The sequence below is a fragment of the Rattus norvegicus genome, chromosome 2, assembly GCF_021556685.1.
Source record: "Rattus norvegicus strain SHRSP/BbbUtx chromosome 2, alternate assembly SHRSP_T2T, whole genome shotgun sequence".
NCBI lineage: Eukaryota > Metazoa > Chordata > Mammalia > Rodentia > Muridae > Rattus > Rattus norvegicus.
Window position 1 is genome coordinate 58,006,457 of NC_141535.1, and position 18,857 is coordinate 58,025,313.

General features: G+C 45.1%; 1 protein-coding gene across 2 annotated transcripts in view; it reads left to right on the top strand.

Moving 5' to 3' along the window:
- Lifr (LIF receptor subunit alpha) overlaps nucleotides 1–9,649 on the top strand; it is a 66,981-nt gene extending 57,332 nt beyond the window's left edge. For both annotated transcript variants that reach the window (NM_001439418.1, NM_031048.2), the window contains 3 exon segments: nucleotides 434–527; nucleotides 2,304–2,382; nucleotides 2,738–9,649. In NM_001439418.1, coding sequence (NP_001426347.1) covers nucleotides 434–527; nucleotides 2,304–2,382; nucleotides 2,738–3,361 — 797 coding nt within the window. In that variant the 3' untranslated portion in view covers nucleotides 3,362–9,649.
- Nucleotides 9,650–18,857: the final 9,208 nt, after the last annotated feature.

Below are 18,857 nucleotides of genomic sequence, written 5' to 3' on the forward strand. Positions count from 1 at the left end.
TTCACCATGAGGGTGGGGAGCGCTCGCACTTCCATTTGGCTTCAGGCTTCCTCTCTACCAGGACAGAGTTCATGTCCAGGTCTGGAGCATTAAAACATTGTTCCAATGAGACCTGATTTTGTCCCATCGAAGACAACTTGGCAGTGTCCTGTGATGTTTCTGACTCTCGTAACTGGAGTACTACTGGCACCTAACTCATGGTTAGTGACCAGGATGTGGCTGAGCCTCCCAGAGAGCACAGAACAGCCCTTCCCACCCCTCCTCACACCAGAAGCAGCTGGCCTACATGTCACCAGCGGCAGGATTGAGTAACCGTCCTCTATTTTTCAGTGCCCCTAGATCAGTTAGGTTTTTGTCCCTTCAAATAATAAGTGTCTTCTGTACGCAGTGCTTCAGGTGGTGGTTTTCAATATTGATAACTGTTTCTTTTCAGCCGTGGGATTGATTATTGCCATCCTCATCCCAGTGGCTGTGGCTGTCATTGTTGGCGTGGTAACAAGCATCCTCTGCTATCGGAAGCGAGAATGGTAATGGTACCTGTGTATGTTCTCCCTGTCTTGTTTTGACAAGCTTCATTGTGCAGTTATGTCGTACAAATTGGACATTTTTTTTTCACTTAGAATATTGGCCTTCACTATCAAGAAAGAAGATGACATTTTTATTGAATACTTTTAAGGACTCATAGAGTAAAAGTGTTCATTCTCCCTACTGTCTTTACTAATAATTTATCACAATGCCGTATTTACTTCAAAGATATTTTCACATATAAATTGACAATGGCTATCTGCAAGATTAAATGCAAGTTTATGATCTAAAGGTCCTGAGGACCCATTAGAATTGGTTCTTTTGTCCATTTGTTTATTCCATGGGAATGCCCCTTCCATGAGGATGGGGTTATAGTTGTGAGTAAAGCAAGCCTGGTTCTTAAGAGTCTCCCAGCACAGCGTGAGGGACACATGAGCATCTGTCAACATGTGCCTACAGAGTGTGAGAGGAACAGGGGCCAGGGAAGGAAGAGGCAAGCAGAAGGCTGCCCTGTGGAGAACCCTGGTTAGGGTAACGTTGGTCAGGGGCGGAAAAAATTCTATAGAGAGTGGTTTCAGTGAGAGTCTAAAACTGGAGACACTGTATAGCTGGGGGGTGGGAGTGGGGCTAAAGTGGACAGGGGTTCAGAGGAAAGCAGTGGGCTCTGGGGTGACTGCCAGGAACTATCCTGGCTAGGACAGGACAAACAGCTGCTGTCATCATAGAAAGGGCTCCACTATTCTTTAAAATGCTATCATTTGTGACAGAAGAGAATATTCTGAACAATCCTGGCTCCTACATGAAGCCAGTAATACTTGTAAATAAAATAACCTATTTTGGCCACTAATTCTAACTTTAAAACAACTATTTCAGTACAAGAAACAAAAAGCCAGAGAAGTTCGGAAGCTGGAACATTCAGACTCAGGTCCACACAGTCACTGTCCTTGAGGAATTCCAAACAATAGCGTCCTTAGTACTTTCAAGTATAATAAGAACACAGTGTGAACGAATCTTTTCACTGATGTTGAATTTCTAAGATTGAAACTGTTTCCCCGCTTCCCCTGAGCAGGCAGTTTCCTTGCCACTCATGGCTGTCAACTTTAATATTTTCTGTTACTTTTTTAACCTGGTATGGTGACTCACTGCAATTCCAGCACTTGGAGGGCTGAGGCAGGTGAGTGCCACAAATTCAAGGGCAGCCTGGGCTACCATAGTGAGTGTCTACCTCCAAAGAAAAACAAACCAAAAAGTGTGCATGTACACACACACACACACACACACACACACACACACACACACACACACAAATGAAAATAGAATTGTTTTAATGTAAATGCTCATGGACTTATCCAACTTGGTTGAGCATTTCCATTCACTGGAGTTGCCCCTTGTGCAGGCCACACCCTGTGATGACCAGAGTCCTGCATATGCAGACAGGCCCTTTGAGTAACTGACCCTGCTCAATCCGGTTCATGGTGAAAACTTGGCTACACTTCATGTGAGACATGATCACAGCCATCATTGTAAATTATTTACTTTTTCTTTGAGCCAAATAAGGCCTTCTAGTTAGAGCATAGAGTGGTGGCTCACAGCGTCCACACTGGAGCCCTGTGTCGGAGGCTCTAGCGTGTGGTCCCGTGGTAAAGAGCTTCCATTTGTGCCTCAGGTGCTCGTTGACATTGTCACAAAAGGTCTCCAGCCAAGCTAGATGACTCCTGCATTCTGTCCCGTGGTTGCTGAGTGATAGTTATTAAACCTAGTTCATTCTTTCTTTGAAGGATTAAAGAAACATTCTACCCTGATATTCCCAATCCAGAAAACTGTAAGGCGTTACAGTTTCAGAAGAGCGTCTGTGAGGTAATCCTTCCCTCTCTCTGTTTGTCTGTGAGGACAAAGGGCCTCCTTCCTCTGTTTGTTGTGAGCTTTGGGAGGTGTGGGTTTCACCATGGAGAACAGAGCACGCATGCTTAACTCTGTCTGGTGTCCAGAGGTTCCGCGTTTACACCATGCTTCTTTCGCTGCTATTAATAGCAAGGAAAATATTGACATGGAGGGGGAAAAAAAGTAGCCTCGCTCTGGATGTGAACTCCAGAGCTGCAGAGGCAAATGTTTATAAACAGATGTTGGAAAAAAAATTACGAGTCTTTCTGTAAGAGGGGCCCCACAGCGTGCAACGTTGCTGTCTTAACCACGGTTCCACATTTATTTCCAGGGAAGCAACGCTCTTAAGACATTGGAAATGAATCCATGCACCCCAAATCACGTCGAAGTCCTGGAATCTCGGTCAATACCCCCTAAAATAGAAGACACAGAAATAACGTCCCCAGTTTCTGAGCGTCCTGGCGAAAGCTCTGAGACAGACCCCGAGAACCAGGCGGCCGTGTCTTACTGCCCACCCATCATTGAGGAGGAAATAACAAACCCAGCAGCAGATGAGGCGGGAGGGGCTTCCCAGGTCGTGTACATTGATGTGCAGTCCATGTATCAGCCACAAGCCAAAGCAGAGGACGAGCAGGACACTGACCCCGTGATGGTGGCAGGCTATAAGCCACAGATGCGCCTCCCCATTAACCCCACAGCGGAAGACACAACAGCAGAAGATGAAGCGGACAAGACCGCAGGTTACAGACCTCAGGCCAACGTAAATACTTGGAATTTGGTCTCCCCAGATTCCCCAAGGTCCACAGACAGCAACAGTGAAGTTGTCTCATTTGGAAGTCCGTGCTCCATCAATTCCAGGCAATTTTTGATTCCTCCTAAGGATGAAGACTCTCCTAAATCTAATGGAGGAGGGTGGTCCTTTACAAACTTCTTCCAGAACAAACCAAATGACTAACCAGGTCACCCTTTGCCACTTCAGTCTGCCATCTCAGTAAAGCCCTCCCTGCCGCTGTCACGGCAGCAGCTGGGGCATTTCTGGAAGGACCCTGCAAATGTTGATAGCCAGGGACCTTCACTCTGGGCAAGTGACACTAGAAGTGTTAATGTGCTTTTAATGTATCCTAAAAGCCAGAGTGCAGTGACTCAGCCCTCAGCCCCAGAAACTCAAGATTTGAAGCTGTTTTTGATTGAGCCAAAGAATCCTCCCGAAGGATCTCAAGACTGACTAACTCTGTCTCGTACATACATACAAAACAAATCTCACAACTGTTTTCTGTTGTTAAGGTTTTCTCCTCTTTGTATGTTATGGAATTGCAAGTGGATTTACAGGCAAGGGAGAAAACCATCCAAGTCAAAACAACGTTAATTTGTCTGACATTTACTGCGGTCTAGAGGAAAACCAAGCACAGATTTTAAAACCTTTATGATGTCTCTACCCACAGCGTTCACAAAGGCCGAGTCCAGTTTTTCATGTAGCAGCAGCTGTCTGGTGTTCTGTTTGATAAAGCGTGCTGATTTCTGTGCCTACTGTATAGTGGTTATCAAACAGTCGTCTCAGGGGTACAAACTTGGAAAAAACAAGTGTGACACTGACCAGCCCAAATCAGCATCACATCACTTTCGAGAGGTGTGACAAACCTTTCTTCTATCTCATAGCTTGCATGATAGCTTCCGTTAGTACAGTCTATTGCCCTAATGTTGGAAATCTCTAGAACTGTATCCAGATTCTCTCTATTTGCTCCGTGTTGTGTTATAGGGTCTGCTTTGTGAGAGCAAATTCCACATTATTTACAGGTATATAATTGTAATGGGTTACTACGTAAGATGACTACTAAGAAATAGCTGATGGTGTGTGCTGACTCCATAGGTCCAATTAGGCTCAGTTCCCCCTGGGGATAGGCCGTGAAGCCTAACCGATGGCTGGGATGATCTCTTCCCTGTAGCTTTCTCTACTGCTCATGGGTCACAGCCCTCCTCCCTCAAGCAGTTGGGGGTCCAGAGTCTCAGACCCTACCTTCAAACTCGCCTTGCAGCAGTTAGTGATTTTGTAATAGAGGTCATAAAACTTACGGGATTGGTAGGTGGTGGCCTATGATTGTTCTGTCAGCAATGAAGAGGCAGGTCCTGAGCACAGCACCCTCAAAACACCCTGGTTTCTCATCAGCAGAATGGGTAGAGTGAATGCCATTCTTAGAAAAGCAGTAAAAACCTGAAGTGTATGTCATGTATTTGTTCTGTCTTTGGTTGCCAAAGTACATGACAGTTTGAAACACCTGAGGGGTAGACGACCTTTGTATCGTCTGAAGTCCCCCAAATTTTTCAATATTGGATTGCTCTTTCAGTTCAAATTTTATCCATTTACTTTATTATTATTATTTTTTGAGGCTGGGTCTCGTTATGTAGCCCTGGCTGTCCTGGAACTCACTATGTAGATGAGGCTGGCCTCAGACTCAGAGATCTACCCGGCTCTGTCTCCCAAGCGCTGGTGTGTGTGCCACCATGCCCGACCTCTTATTTTATCTTTTAAAGGATCATGTGGGGGGAAAAAATACAGGATGACAAGAGATAAAATCATGATCCTGTTTTTTAACCCTAGGATTCAGCTACATTTTGGAGCTTCATGATATGATGGTATGTGGAAGGAAATACAATTAATTATGCAACTGTGTAGTGTATAAAAGGTAGAGAGTAGCTCTTAGAAATTGTCTGTACTGAAAAATATTCCAAATCAGAGCCATAACCAAAGAGTCTTGTCTTACTTGTACCCTCTTTGGCTCCCTCCACCCAGCCACTGTGAGCCCTGTACCCCCCCCCCTTCCCTCCCCTTCCCCTCCCCCTCCGCCCTGCCACATCTTGTTACTGCAATACTCTGTTTGCCCTCAGCTCAGGCCTTGTTCCCCAGTGAAGCTGATCAGTTTCACATTCCCATCTAACTGGGGTGAGTGTCTGCGAAGGATTCATAGTTCTGAACTGCACTAATCTGGGAACACAGGGAAAGCTCAGAAGAAATGGACTCAGCCCGTCCAAACGATGTCCCCTGGACATGTGTCTAGAGCCTTGGAAGTTTAGAATGCTGCTCATCCCACCCCGCCTCTGAAGTCCATTCTCAAGGACCACTGAACTGTGGAGAAGCGGGGTAGCCCTGGATGATTGTAGGAGAATGTGTCTTGGGGAAGGCCAAGGCAAGCGTCTTTTGTCTTTTCCCATTGAACTGAATATGGCTGCATCCCTGGGCGGTGATCTTAGCTCTGCAGCGCCCCCTGAGTTGTGTGTATAGGAGTAACCTAAGCAGGCAGAGGACAGGAGAGAAACTTTGGCAAGCTCTTATCACCTGCCTCTTGGTTTGGGACTTTGGTAAGTCTGAGCTGCAGGATCAGTGCAAGGGCCATTCGTGCCCTGCTGTGGGCCTCACAATGGATATGCCGAAGTCAAGGTAGCTGTGAGAGAGGAGGCTACATGTGTTCCCAGCCCTTAGGAAAAGGAGAAAGGTTGTTCCTTCCTAAGAAGAGCCCAGTCCTTGGCCAAACAACTACAGATACCTCAATTAGGTTCCTTTCTATTTGTTGGACAGAACCACATGCACTTGTGGCCACCCTTACTTGTAAGCCAGTTTCATTCAGACTTCCCCTGAGAGAAATGGAGATTGAGGGTATCCCAATACTTATGAGTGGCCATTTTTAATTATATTTAATTTAAAAGGACATTCTCAAGTATTTAACTAGGCTTTTTATGAGTTCCATGCTACCTTAATTAGTGCACGTGTACCTCCATGATCCTCACATTGGTTGAACCTGTAGTGTCCTGGACTTGAGCGGGCAGCCCTGCGTATCTGGAAAGTTGGGTTATTTCTGAGCTGTTGATAGATAGAGGTGCTTTTGTTCCTGAGGCTGGCAACAGAAGCCGCCATTCATTGGGAAGCTCGAGGGAGGAACTGTCAGCCACAGTTTTCACAGTTAGCCTTGCGTTCCTGGTTCAGGGAACTGGAAGGATTGCATTCCAAACCCGGCACCATCGCACTCAGACAGGATGGTAGGAGGTCACAGTTTTAGAAGTTCTTAACAAACTGAACCCTTGTTAGAAACCTCTCCTGTCAGCAATCCTGTCTGTGTTTATCGGATACCACAGCCCTTTCCGTGCTCAATAAGCCTACTTTAGTGAAAGGGTAGAGAATGTTTCCTCCTGATAGAAATTTGAAGTCAATGTCATAGTATTTTACATTTGAAGTACCCCTCAATATATCAATATGCAGAAAGTATTATCTCAAACTCTCTTACTACTTGGGGTTTTTGTTGGTTTTTTCTTTGCTTTTTCTTTTTCTCTTCTTTTCTTTTCTTTTGCACTAAGGTAATTTCTGCTGTTTCCTGTTTGGAACTGAGTTGGAATTAGTGAAATGGCCCTTTAAAGGATCTCGAAAGTGCAGTAGTTGGCATCTCAAGTGAAGTGTGGGGGAAGGGCCGTGTAGCTGCTAATGCCAGGCACACGGTGAGAGTCCGGTGGCTGGATTGATGGAGGCCCTTTCTAGAGTGTGACAGATTCAGCAGAGCTGTCTTGAAGGATGGTAGCGATTCAGATGTGACTCGCATCGGTAAGAAATGATTGAAAGGTTTGGATATACTGTGGAAACAGCCCCACAGTGTGAGGGGAAACTGCGAAGACTCTTCAGGCCTTTCACTAGACACTGTCAGCACACTTTTAACCACAGAGTTGTTTGCTGTTATCTAATCAGTACTCAGTTTGGAGATGCTTTTGCATGGATCTGGTGTACGTTATGCCAAGCAACGTGTGTGAGCTTAGTTGATCAGTAGAAGAACTCATCGTCTTTGTAAGACAGTTCAAGACATTTCCTTTGAATTGATATTTTCTGCTGAAAGTTTCATGCTGTCATACCTGTCTTAGCTCTGTGTCCAGAACAAAAAATTTTCCGAAAGGGGCGGGGGACGGAAAACTTGTGGCCAAGCTTACAGAACATGAATCTTTCAGGTATAACCCTAGAATATTCTTCAGATTCATATAACTTGAATCATGGGCTCTGCCCAGCGCTATTCTTACTGTTTAAGCCTCATAGTTTTCTAGGGTAGTTAGATCTCTACTCCCTCTCGATTTAATAATAATTAAATCTTAATAATTGCATGATCAAATTCATGCTGATTGCATAAAGGATCAGGAACAGCTGAGCAGTACCAAGTTTTGTTTCATTTTGGTTTTCCTCTTGTTAGAGTTTCCGGGGTTGTCATTTGGTCGAGCGTATCCACATGCTTCTAATTATGGTATGAGATTGTGGCTGGATCCCGTTGTCCTTAACCAGAGTAGTGCTTGTTCTCCTGCATTATTGGACAGTTTGTATCCAACGTGTAAATAGAATTTCTTTAGTCCAATTCTAACCATGGCATACTTTTATTATAAACAAACCACATCTGATTGCACATTAAACAAGGGTGCCGTTTTTGGTTGCTGGAACCGAATACTTTAAAGATGAAAAAAAAAACATGCCGAGGAAAAAAGATAAGAAAATTAATGTTATTTGATTCATATGCGTCTTCATTGTACTAGACAATCAACATTAGAAGGAATCAGACTGTTTTGCTGTAGTTATGCCTAGGTGATTTGGTACATATAATTGGCTGCCTACTTAAATTTATTTTGTTTCCTTGCCTGCGCTCTTATTTTTAATTATTCCATTTTAAGTGGGCAGTTTCAACTTCACAACTAACTTCAAGATCCGGTAGCATGTCCTAGAGATTAAAATATCTTTAGGTTAAGTCATGAGCAGCTTAGTCCTTCCGCAGGTGGTCAAAGAACAAAACGCTGAAGGCTGGTTTTCAGATGATACTGTCCCTGCTAGAAGGCTGGTTTTCAGATGATACTGTCCCTGCTAGAAGGCTGGTTTTCAGATGATACTGTCCCTGCTAGAAGGCTGGTTTTCAGATGATACTGTCCCTGCTAGAAGGCTGGATTTCAGATGATACTGTCCCTGTTTGATCCAAACATTTTCACCGTCTTTCCCCATTAGGTCAGTTATAAGCACCAGTTCCTTCCATTGACTCTTTCCCCAACGTATTCTTTAACAAAGTATGAATAGCATGGTGAAGCACTGAAAAATAAACCCAGTTGGGCTCCGTGTGGTGGGGTAGGTGTTAGTGGATTCCCCAGGACACAACTGCTCAAAGACATTGGTATTCAGAGTTGCTTCGAAAAGATTGTTCTAGATGGAGAGAGATGCAAGTGCAAGTTGATACCAACTTACAGGCATGTTCAAAGATAAAGTAAGCTATCTAAAAATACTCAGTGTTCCCACTAAAAAAATTTTTTAAATTATCTTACCAGATCTTTCATTAGCAGACCATCAGCCATCTTCCCCGTAACACTAAGAAATTACCTTTTTTTCCTTTCAGATTTGCATTACAGTGCATTACTGTTTACAAGACACACATACTGTGAACAGATCTAAGTCTTTGTCTTTTGTAAGGTTTGTAGAATGAATGTTGTTTTAAAGATGGTGTTATGTTAAATATCTTCAGGTCTCTGTAAATGCTAGCTCCTGTTTACTAACCTTTGTTTGGTCAGGTGTGTGTCCATGTAGCTGAAAGAGGATAGAAATTGCAGTTTCTGTAACTTTTCCCATTTTCATTTCTTGTAAAGTTACCACTACAGACCTGGTTGTGTTAAATCAAAAGATCGGTTATGGGGCTGGGGATTTAGCTCAGTGGTAGAGTGCTTGCCTAGCAAGCACAAGGCCCTGGGTTCGGTCCCCAGGTCTGAAAAAAAGAAAAAAAAAAAAAGATCGGTTATGATGTGCAATACCTGAAATCATGTTCAGTCCTATAAGGAATCTTTTCAAGGCGCACACACAGGAAGTAAATGAGATTGATGTGTGTGTCTCTGTGATTCACCCCAACTCAAACGACTCTGGGTTGAGCGTGGAATAAAACAGCACTCACAGAGACTGACAGCAGGGGCACTTCCGGCCTTGGGAAATGTTACGTCGCTGTTAAAATTGGAAATTTGAACTTTTTATATCATAATTTCAGAATTTAGCTACCATACCTTTTGGGAAACATGATTATCACAAGAACATAGATTATGTAAATAACCTATAACTAAGACACTGCAAATATAAAATTAGTATCGCTTGGCTGTTAATTATATAAAGATGTTACCTATGTCTGTTTTTAAAACATGCATGTATTTAACAATTTTATCATAGTATTGTCATGAAAAAATAAATATATTTTCTTACGTCTTACTCTAGTAAATTGGGACATTTATTGGTTTGGAGTGCTTTTCCTTATGTCTCAAACATTTAGGGAATGTGGCCCTTGCTTTGTCTTTGTTTGTTTGTTTGTTTGTTTGTTTTTACTGTTATTCCATAATAATTACAGAGACTCTAAAGCAATCAAGAAGCTTTCCCGGTGATTTTAGTGCTTGGAGATGTTGCTGTGCTCTTGATAGCTCCCTCTATTTGCTCTGTTAAATCCCTGTTATATTTATAGAGAAAAAAAGTAATCGTTATATTTAAATTAAAAAAATTAATTTTTACAAAGTAAGAACCCAGCATTAGCAAGTAACAAGATCATTGCCAGGTGTGCACACCTTTAGGCCCAGCCAGCGGTAAGGAAGCAGAGGCAGAAGGATCTCTGTGAGTTCCAGGCCACCCAGGGCTACATACTGTCTCAAAAAAAAAGAGAAAAGTTCTGATCCTTAAAGCCAGGGTTTTAATATATTATCTCCTAAGAGAACTGACTATTTCAGGAGTTTCTGGGAATGCGGTAAAATTTCAACTTAATTTTGAAATATAGTAATGGACTTAACAAAACTCCAGCCGTTTAAAGGTACGCAGTGGCATTAGAGAAATGGTCTTTGTCTTTTGTAGCTCAGACTTACCACGAACATCAATCACAGCATGAATAGGCCTGACTTTTTAGCCTGTAAAAGTACAAGCCAGTTGTAAATTAGTTGTGAAACACGTGTTAATATTTAAGTGCTAGCAAAGCTCACACATATGGTCTGCGCTTTGGGGAATTCTCAATGCAGAACTTGTTCCCAGAAGGTGACTTCTGAAGCCAAAATATATACCACTGTTACCTTCAGGAGCTAAAAAGTGGGAAGAGAAGAACCATGTGCTCATTAGGAAGAGAAAACCTAGAGATGAATGAGAAGTGGTAATGTGGGATATCCAACATCACAGCGTGTCGTGATAGCAAACCTTAGTCCCTTACAGAAGAACTACAGAATCCATTTGAAATGACCCGTATATTTGATCCAGTCCCCTTCCCATACACGACCGGCAGTAAAACTAATTTCAAGACATTCAGTCTTTATAACCCAAGGAAATGGATAATGAGAGACGACTTGAACTGATTCAAGATTAAATTGGAGATGATTTTTTGCTTAGGAGATCAATCTCAAGTTGTGGGGGATAAGAGAAGAATTAGGAAATTACTTTGATAAGCTGTCAAGGAGAAATGATGTTAAAATGGAGGAAACCCCAGTGCATTAATCTTTCTGGTAGCTCGATGCTTGAAAGGGGAGAAATAATTTTAAGTTCCAGCTCAGAGTTAAATCATCTGTCCCCTTCTGGCCCCAGCTGGCCTGTCACCACTCCAGGCAGCCTGGGAGGAAGGCATAACTGGACTCTTTCTTCCTTACTACCACCCCTCCCCCTCAGAGCTGATGCTGCCAAAACACATAGGCAGAGGAAGTAGTGTTGAGAGTAGATGGCCTCCCCTCCCCCTTCTTGCCTAGGAACAGTGTGAAATAGCTTGCATACCCTATCAGAAGCAAACAAAGAGTCTCATTACTCTAGGACCACAGACACTATTGGCTGGGACCAGTTCCTCCATTTTCAAAATGGCCATGAGGGACATTGTTATGCATGAGGCTACACAGTCCCATCTGGGATACCTGAGCTCACCACTGGTTGGTCACCTGGACCATACTGGAAGATGTTCAACCTCTCTCACCCCATTCCTCATTGTAAAGCCCAGGCCCCAGTGTGTATCACAAGAATGCCAAGACTTTTTATAACATGTAACACTCCCTGTAGGATAGATGCTTGCTTTCAACATGGCCCTCTTTCTGGCCGGCACTGTAAAGGTGTAAATGCTTGCATAATAGTTTAGACACACATTCTTCTGCACCACTCAACTTGTCAGAAGGTGACTGCACACGGCAAAAGCCTTGGAAAGTGACCTGAGGTCTGTTTCACTAGAGCTCAGCTGGGGCTGCACTTTGCTCAGGTAACTTCTTTGACCCCAGGCCTCAGGTGAACATCCTTAGGTCTTAGGTGATCCTGTCAGAGTTCTTAGGTTTTCACTCCTAAGCTTATTTATTCCCTCCTTTGCACTTCCCCATGGCACCATGTACCTCTCTGAGGCCTCAGGGGGCTCCGTTTGGAAATCAGAGAGGGCGAGGGGGAGGGCTGGCATTGATACTGTTCCCACTTGGTGTAGTATCTGTCACATTTCTGAAGCTGGGCAAATCTTTGAACTTTGAGGACAGGGAACGGACAGAGTGCAACCCTGGGTATCTTGCGTGGGGTGATCCCCTTCAGAGTTGATGGAGAGCCCTCATTATACCTCTGTCCTTGGACTAAAAGTGCCCTGTGGTTGCAATTTTTTTAGTAGGTAAATCTTTATTAGGACAATACTAAAGGAAAAATAGAAACAGACAAAAGAAATTTATGTAACCTTGGACAGTATTGGCTCTCTTTAACATTTTACTCTTTGCCCTTTGAAACTTGATTTGAGAGCTTGATTCATTTCTTGAATACATCTTGAAAATCTTATCAACAGTGTTTCTAAGAATGGCTGCATAGAGTGCCAACAGGTAGATGACAGATGTGCTGTCTAATTATATCTAACAAACTTTTTCTATTGCTCATCTTTTTAAGAACAAAGCAAAATAAAAACTTGTGGATGACTTTGAATATCAAAAATACTCGGCTTGAGTCAAGTCAAACTTAAGAGATGGCACTTGATTTTCGAAACCAAGAGCCACTGACATATGTAAGAACTCTCAAAGCCACACTGCCACGAAATGTAGTATTTTGTAACTAACTGACTAAGGAAGATCTGAACCTAATTCAGAGTTCTGCTTATCGGTCATTTCCAACAGACCCGAGCCAGGGCTACCCAGGGTTAATGCTGAGTGACAACTGGAAAGGGCAGCTTTATGACTCAGTTTCCTTGGTCCCCAGGGTACCAACCTGAGCTACTGTGCTCCACCCTGACCATGCAGTCATTGGCAATACAGCCTTATACGCAAAGAAAATGGATCTTCAGGAACTATAAATAGGAAATCTAAAATAGATATTTCCCTCTGAATATAAAATTTCCCCATCCTATGAGTCTTTGACTCATTGTTTAGGGAAGTTGGGTGAATAAGCAGTATATTCTTAGTATGTAAATGGTTATCAGCAGGCAGGATTTAAGAAACTCCCTGGGATTTTTGCCCTGTGGCTTGAAAGGTTCTTGTCTCAAACCGAATAAATAAAACATTATTCCTGTGGTTAGGTTACTAATCAGTGGTCTTGAAGTTAACAAAACATTGGTACCCTGAGAGGCTTGCTGAATGAGGGAGAGACTCCAGAAAGGACAAGACCCTTCCATAAGAGATGGCCTCTCTTGGCCTTGAAAGGATAGAGTAAGCAGCGAGGTTAGATGAGATGCTGAGCCTCAAAAGACTAGACTACCCAGGGGCCTTGAATTCTATTTTACGTTGTCACCAGCTTCTTGTGACAAAGCTCCCAGGAAGTGAAACGAGTACGGTTTGCTGACGTTCTGTGGCGAGAGGTCTATAGCAAGGCTAACTGAGGCCCTAGCAGACCAACAACCTCAACAGCCTGAGGCTCCCAGGGGCTTTGGTTTGCAGACTAGACAGAGGGATTTCCAGGTGAGTCCTCCATCCTTGGCTAGTGGTGTTACCCCACCAGCCTGTTCAGCAGGCTGGAGCCAACTATAACACAGACTTCTTTCATGTCCGAGGTTGTGTGAATGTGCCCTAGACAACCAGTAGGCACATTGTCTATTAAGCAGTACCCCACTTTTATATCCCTTTCCCATAGTTTTCTCTGAGGCCTTCCCCGCCCCCACCGAGTTCGGATTGAATGTGGAATGTTCAGTACAGGCGCTCAGTTCATCATGCAGGGGCCCTGTGACCCCTCAGTCTCTCCTCCCACAGCTCTATCTGATACTTCATTTTCTCTGACTCCGCTCTCCTCCAGCCAACTTCCTAGCAGGGCTTTCCTCAGCTAATCCCCTGGCTTGGTGCCCCCAACTTTTGTTATTAAATGAGTATAAACGGCAAATTCCTTGAGCCTCCCTGGCCTTCCTTCTCGGAGATATTTCTATCCAAGACCTCTTGTGCACAGCCAAGTCAGAGCAGCAGCTCTTTCACATCAGACGGTCCAAGGAGGCTGCAGCCCCAGGCTGGGCCCCCCACTTAGAGATGGTCAGCTGGGACAACAGGGGGAGACCACACTACACGTTGGGAACCTTCTGTGCCTCCAGACACCCTTTGAATCTTACAGAAAGCAGAACAAGATAGCAGAATAGAAGAGACTTTCTCCAAATGCTGAGACACGATGTTCCTCTCTGTCTTTCCAGGAAAGGACAGGCGCTCCTAGGGACCACGGGCTTTCTAGGACAAAGATATTTCGCAAGGGAAAGCAGCAAAAGATGGTGAGGCAGAGAGGTGTTGCCTGCTGTCTGTCTTGCCTCTTGGAGCATGTGGTTTAGCCAAGACAAAGCAGGGGCCCAGGGATCAGCGTTTAGCCAGAAATAGTTTAAACAACTCCCCTGAGTCTCGGAGGCTATTTCTGGACTTGAAGGCAAAGGAGAAGAGGGAAAAGAATTGAATCCAGACCTAACTGCCTGTAAGGGGGGCCTGACTCCCACCCAACTGTAGCAGTTTTCCATCTTTACACCTGCAATGGAAGAACTCTGGAAGAATTGACTCTCAACAGAGATATAAGAGACTGACAAGGACACCTCTGAGACCTTTGATCAGACCTCCCTACAGTGAATACCAGGAAGCTCCAGCATGCCCCTGTGTGACTCTATGATCCTGTTCCCAATGCCCTGTCAGGGTTATGTCCTCTCACTGAGCCCTCACAGTTGCAACTCACCTGTCACAGTTACTTTTCTATTGACCAAACACCGTGACGAAAAGCAAGTCAGGGAAGAAAGGGTTTATTCTATCTTAGAGCTTGTAGTCTCTCAATCAGGGAAGTCGGGACAAGAACTCAAGCCAAGGACCTGGATGTAAAAACTAAAGAAGAAGCCATGGAGGAGTGTTGCTTACACACTGGATCCTCGTGACTTAACTAGTCTGCTTTCTTATAGCACCCAGGACAACAGGACCATCAGTCCCGGAATAACACTGCTACGGTTGAGATATACCTTCCTGTATCAATTATCAATACACACACACACACACACACATATACACATATATACACACATGCATACACACACATATATACACACATGCGCACACACACATACACACACATATATACACACTATACACACACACACACACACACACACACACACACACACACCACAGGCTTGCCCCACAGGCCAATCTGGTGTGATAATTTTCTCAATTGAGGTTCCCTTTTCCCAAATGACTCTAGCTTATGTCAAGTTGACATAACACTGGCCAAGACGTCACCTATCTTTTTGCATAGCTTCTGTCGTCTCAAGCCAAACAAGCTTACCCGTTCAGGCCATCCTAGGAGCACAATCATGAAGGTCAAATACATGGGCATTCTTTGTGTCTGAAGCTGATCGCTCCAAAGGCTTAGCCCAGAAGCTAGTCCTCACTGTCAAACTGTGGTAGCCGTTTGCTGGCCTCCATGTAGTCACCTGTAACTTCCGGGAGACAGCCTGGTACTGACACCACTGCCTGCCATCTTGGGGGCCTCCAAACTTGGCCTTTTATGGCTTCACAATGAGTGAGGCAGGGGCTCCTATCAGGCCCTTTCTGTTTTGATCTGTTTTATGTGCATGCTCAATTAAAATGCACTTGAAAGACATAGCCTCTGGGTTGAGACCCCACTGTGGGATTGGGTGACAGGCATACACATCCTCTCTTGGCACTGAGGTTTTGATTCTTGCTGGTGTGTCTTTCCTCTGGGCCCCCTCAGAGTGAAAGTTTCAGAGAACTGTCAAACTCCATTCCTCAGGGCCCTGGCATGGGTGGTCCAGGCCCTCACCAACTTCTAGCTCAAGAGTAACTACTATACATTCCTGGGCCTGGCAGAAGCTGGATGAGGCAGGGATGCGAAGGAAGGAATGGGAAAGCCGCTAATGTTCTGTCCAGGTCCCCGAGTGCACTTATCCTCTTTCCACTTGCAAGTGTGATTCTCTCACTGTATGCAGCAGCAGCTGAGGCTCTACGGGCTGCCCCTGGGCAATTCTCTCCCAGGACGAGCAGCCAAATGGGGCAAGGGCTGGTGGTCAGGTCACTGTGAGGGGCTGCAGGGCCCCTCCTCCTCCCTCACTTTCTTTTCCTTTGGGAACTCTCAGTGCTAAAAACAAGCTTTCTGAGAACCATATTTTTCTGGGTTAAAGGTGAAAAATGCAGCATTTCCTCCAAGTGGAAAGTACTCCGCCCGCCAGCTCCGGGCATATGTCCGAGATCCTTCCTCCCACTTGGAGAGGTGGGGAAGGGAGGAGGGGAAGAGGTGTCGGAAAGCAGAGGAGGGGAATCATCGGAAGGAAAGGCCGGTTACTGTGGACCTGAGGCAGTTGGTGTGTGGAAACCAGTGGGCCTGTTTGTGTTGGAGCAGCTCAAGGCCTGAATGGGGCTGACCAGGAAGTGAAAGGCAAGCAAGAAAACAGAGAGCAGGGAGTCGGCCACAGCAGTGACAGTCAAGCTTGACTTGATAGGGGTTCTGGGAGCAGTGCAGGGACAAAGACAATGCCATAGACTTGTCTCAGGGAGATCTTCGAGGCAGGTCTAGAGAATATACAAGGTTATTAAAGTCCACTTTAATAGAAAAAGCACTTTGTTCTCATCATACCTTTTAGAGTATGTGGAAGGCTCCAGGGAGTTTTCTCAGATAAAGACTAAGGGGGCTTTTCAGGAACTGTTGATACTTCTTAGAACCCTTTCTCCTCAGATGAGATTACATGGATCCCCACTTCCCTGAACCTTCTTCCCAGCCAGAAACCCAGCCAGACTTCTCAACCTGCTTCTCAACACAGCAGCCAGATGAAACCAAGGCTAAGGTTCTGTTCCCTGCTAGTCCCTCCTCAGAAAAGCAGAGCTACCATAGATCAGGCAACAGTAAGGATAGGTAGTCAAGCGAGACAGAGTCACCAAAGCCAGGGTCAGGGGAGAGGCCAGTACTACTTGCATTGAGCCTGCTCAGTCTCTGATAGGCACACGCAGGTCAGCTTTTGTCAGTCCCAATACTTCTGTGGAAGGCAGCAGTCATTGGGGGCCACCTTACCTCTGTGGCATACATGTCTTTCATTAACATGATCTGTTAGGGTGGATCGAATGGCTCATTAATGGTCCTGATTTTTCTCACTCTTTCTTGTACCCATGGCAACTCCTTTAGTAGGTCCTCTTGCTATAAAGAGTCCCCCTCTATGCTATTGAAGAGAAGCTTTGTTTCTCAATTCTGTAGATGTTAACTGGATGCAAGGGAAATGCTGCGTTGTAGTTCTCAACCGAGGCTGTAGGAGCCTGGCACTACCCTCTAGTGTTCCTACTCTCCTTTGCTGTCATGAGACAGGCATGCCAGCACTAGCCAATTGGGCCCAGCAGGATGGGGAGCACACAGAGCAGATCCAAGTTACCTCCTCATCTCAGTCACTCTGCATATGAGTGACTCCACCAAAGGCTGGGAGAACTACCCTGTCGATACCACCAAAGCCCGTAGAGCCTCCAGGCTGGCTATTCAAGGCACAGGAGCAACTGAAACAGCTGTGAACTGCAGGCTGGGGTGAGGTATGGGTGTTAGTTAGGTAGCCTTGTTGTGGCAAGAGATAATGGCTACACTTAGAGATAAAAGCAGCCTACTCACAAGTCCAGGCTAAGCTCTTCCCAGATCTCCTGCCCATTAGTATAGAGGGAGGTCTAATCCCTCAGCTAGAGGTTAAAGACTTGAGCCTCGTAATTACATCTGCTGTAAACTCATTCCACAGTGCCTGGATTCTGTCCACAGAGAGGAGGGAGAGTCATGATCCTCTATCTCTTATCTTCCACTCAGACTTTGAAACTCTTTGTCCTTCTGGGTTCTTCTACTTCACTCCTTTTGCACCTATAGGACCCTTCTGGCCTGTGTTCCATCACCCTGTCACTGTCCCCACCTCCCCTTAACCCCATGTGCTTCCCACCCAGAGAGGGCTTTGGAATCAATGCACACTCCCAGGCCCTCATCCCCGGGTCACTGCGTTTCCCTAGGATAACACTTGCAGAGAACAACAACTCGTCTGCAGGACAATTCTCTGGCCTCCACTCAGCTGGATATTTTGCTAAAATCACAGTGATTATCTTTTTTTTTCCCAGAGGCAAGCCATTCAAAATGTGCTATAAAAACAAGAGTATTTTATCCTAGGAGGTACTGGCCCTGAGGGCCTCCAGGAAAAGGTGTTGAGGTGAGGGTGACTGGGAGGTAATAGGGTTCACACTCTACCCCACGACCCTTTTTCAGAGTCAGATGATGTGGGCAGGAGAGGGAGAGCACTTGCCAAAAAAGGCTCCTGAACGTAAGAAGCAGAAAGTTGGGGTGTGAGGCAAACCTCTCTGGTTTATTTAGCCATCTCTTAGAAGTCTTGATATGCCTAAAAACGGTGCTTTGCATGAGGCTCAAGTCTTTGCTGAATGGATGCGGCACAAACAAGAGTAGAGTCAAGCCTGAGACTAATTATAGGCTCTCTCGGGAGTTGGGTCATATTTCCTTCCACTTATAGGGGCGACCTTCATCTCACCTTTCCCTTGGTAAGTCCTCTTATGGGGACCAGCCAGGGAGCCAGCTGTCTGCAGTCATGTGTATACATAGCACAGGGCACAGCCGATGGCACAGAAGAGGAAAACAGCCTTCTGTCTGGTCCAGGTCTGCAGACCCTGCTGAGGACACATCCCTAGATCCCACACAACACTGGACTCTCTAGTAGCCTTGTTCCTTTGCAGAGGTGGCCTCTGCATGATCAGGCGTACCTCTGCAAATGACTGAATGAGTTCTTCCTCTTTCCCTTATTCACGTTTATTACAGATACTCTCCTTCTCTTAAAACAACAATGGTCATGACCCACCTCAGTGGTACATGCCTTTTAATCTCTTCACTTTGGACAGAGTCACGTACATCGTAGGACGCATCAGCATATATTGAACCATCAGCATAGACTGAAAGAGAATGGTCCCTTCTGCCAGTAGCCCACCCTAGTCACTCTCTACCACTCCACCGACACTACAAGCGGCTCGACCATGTGTCC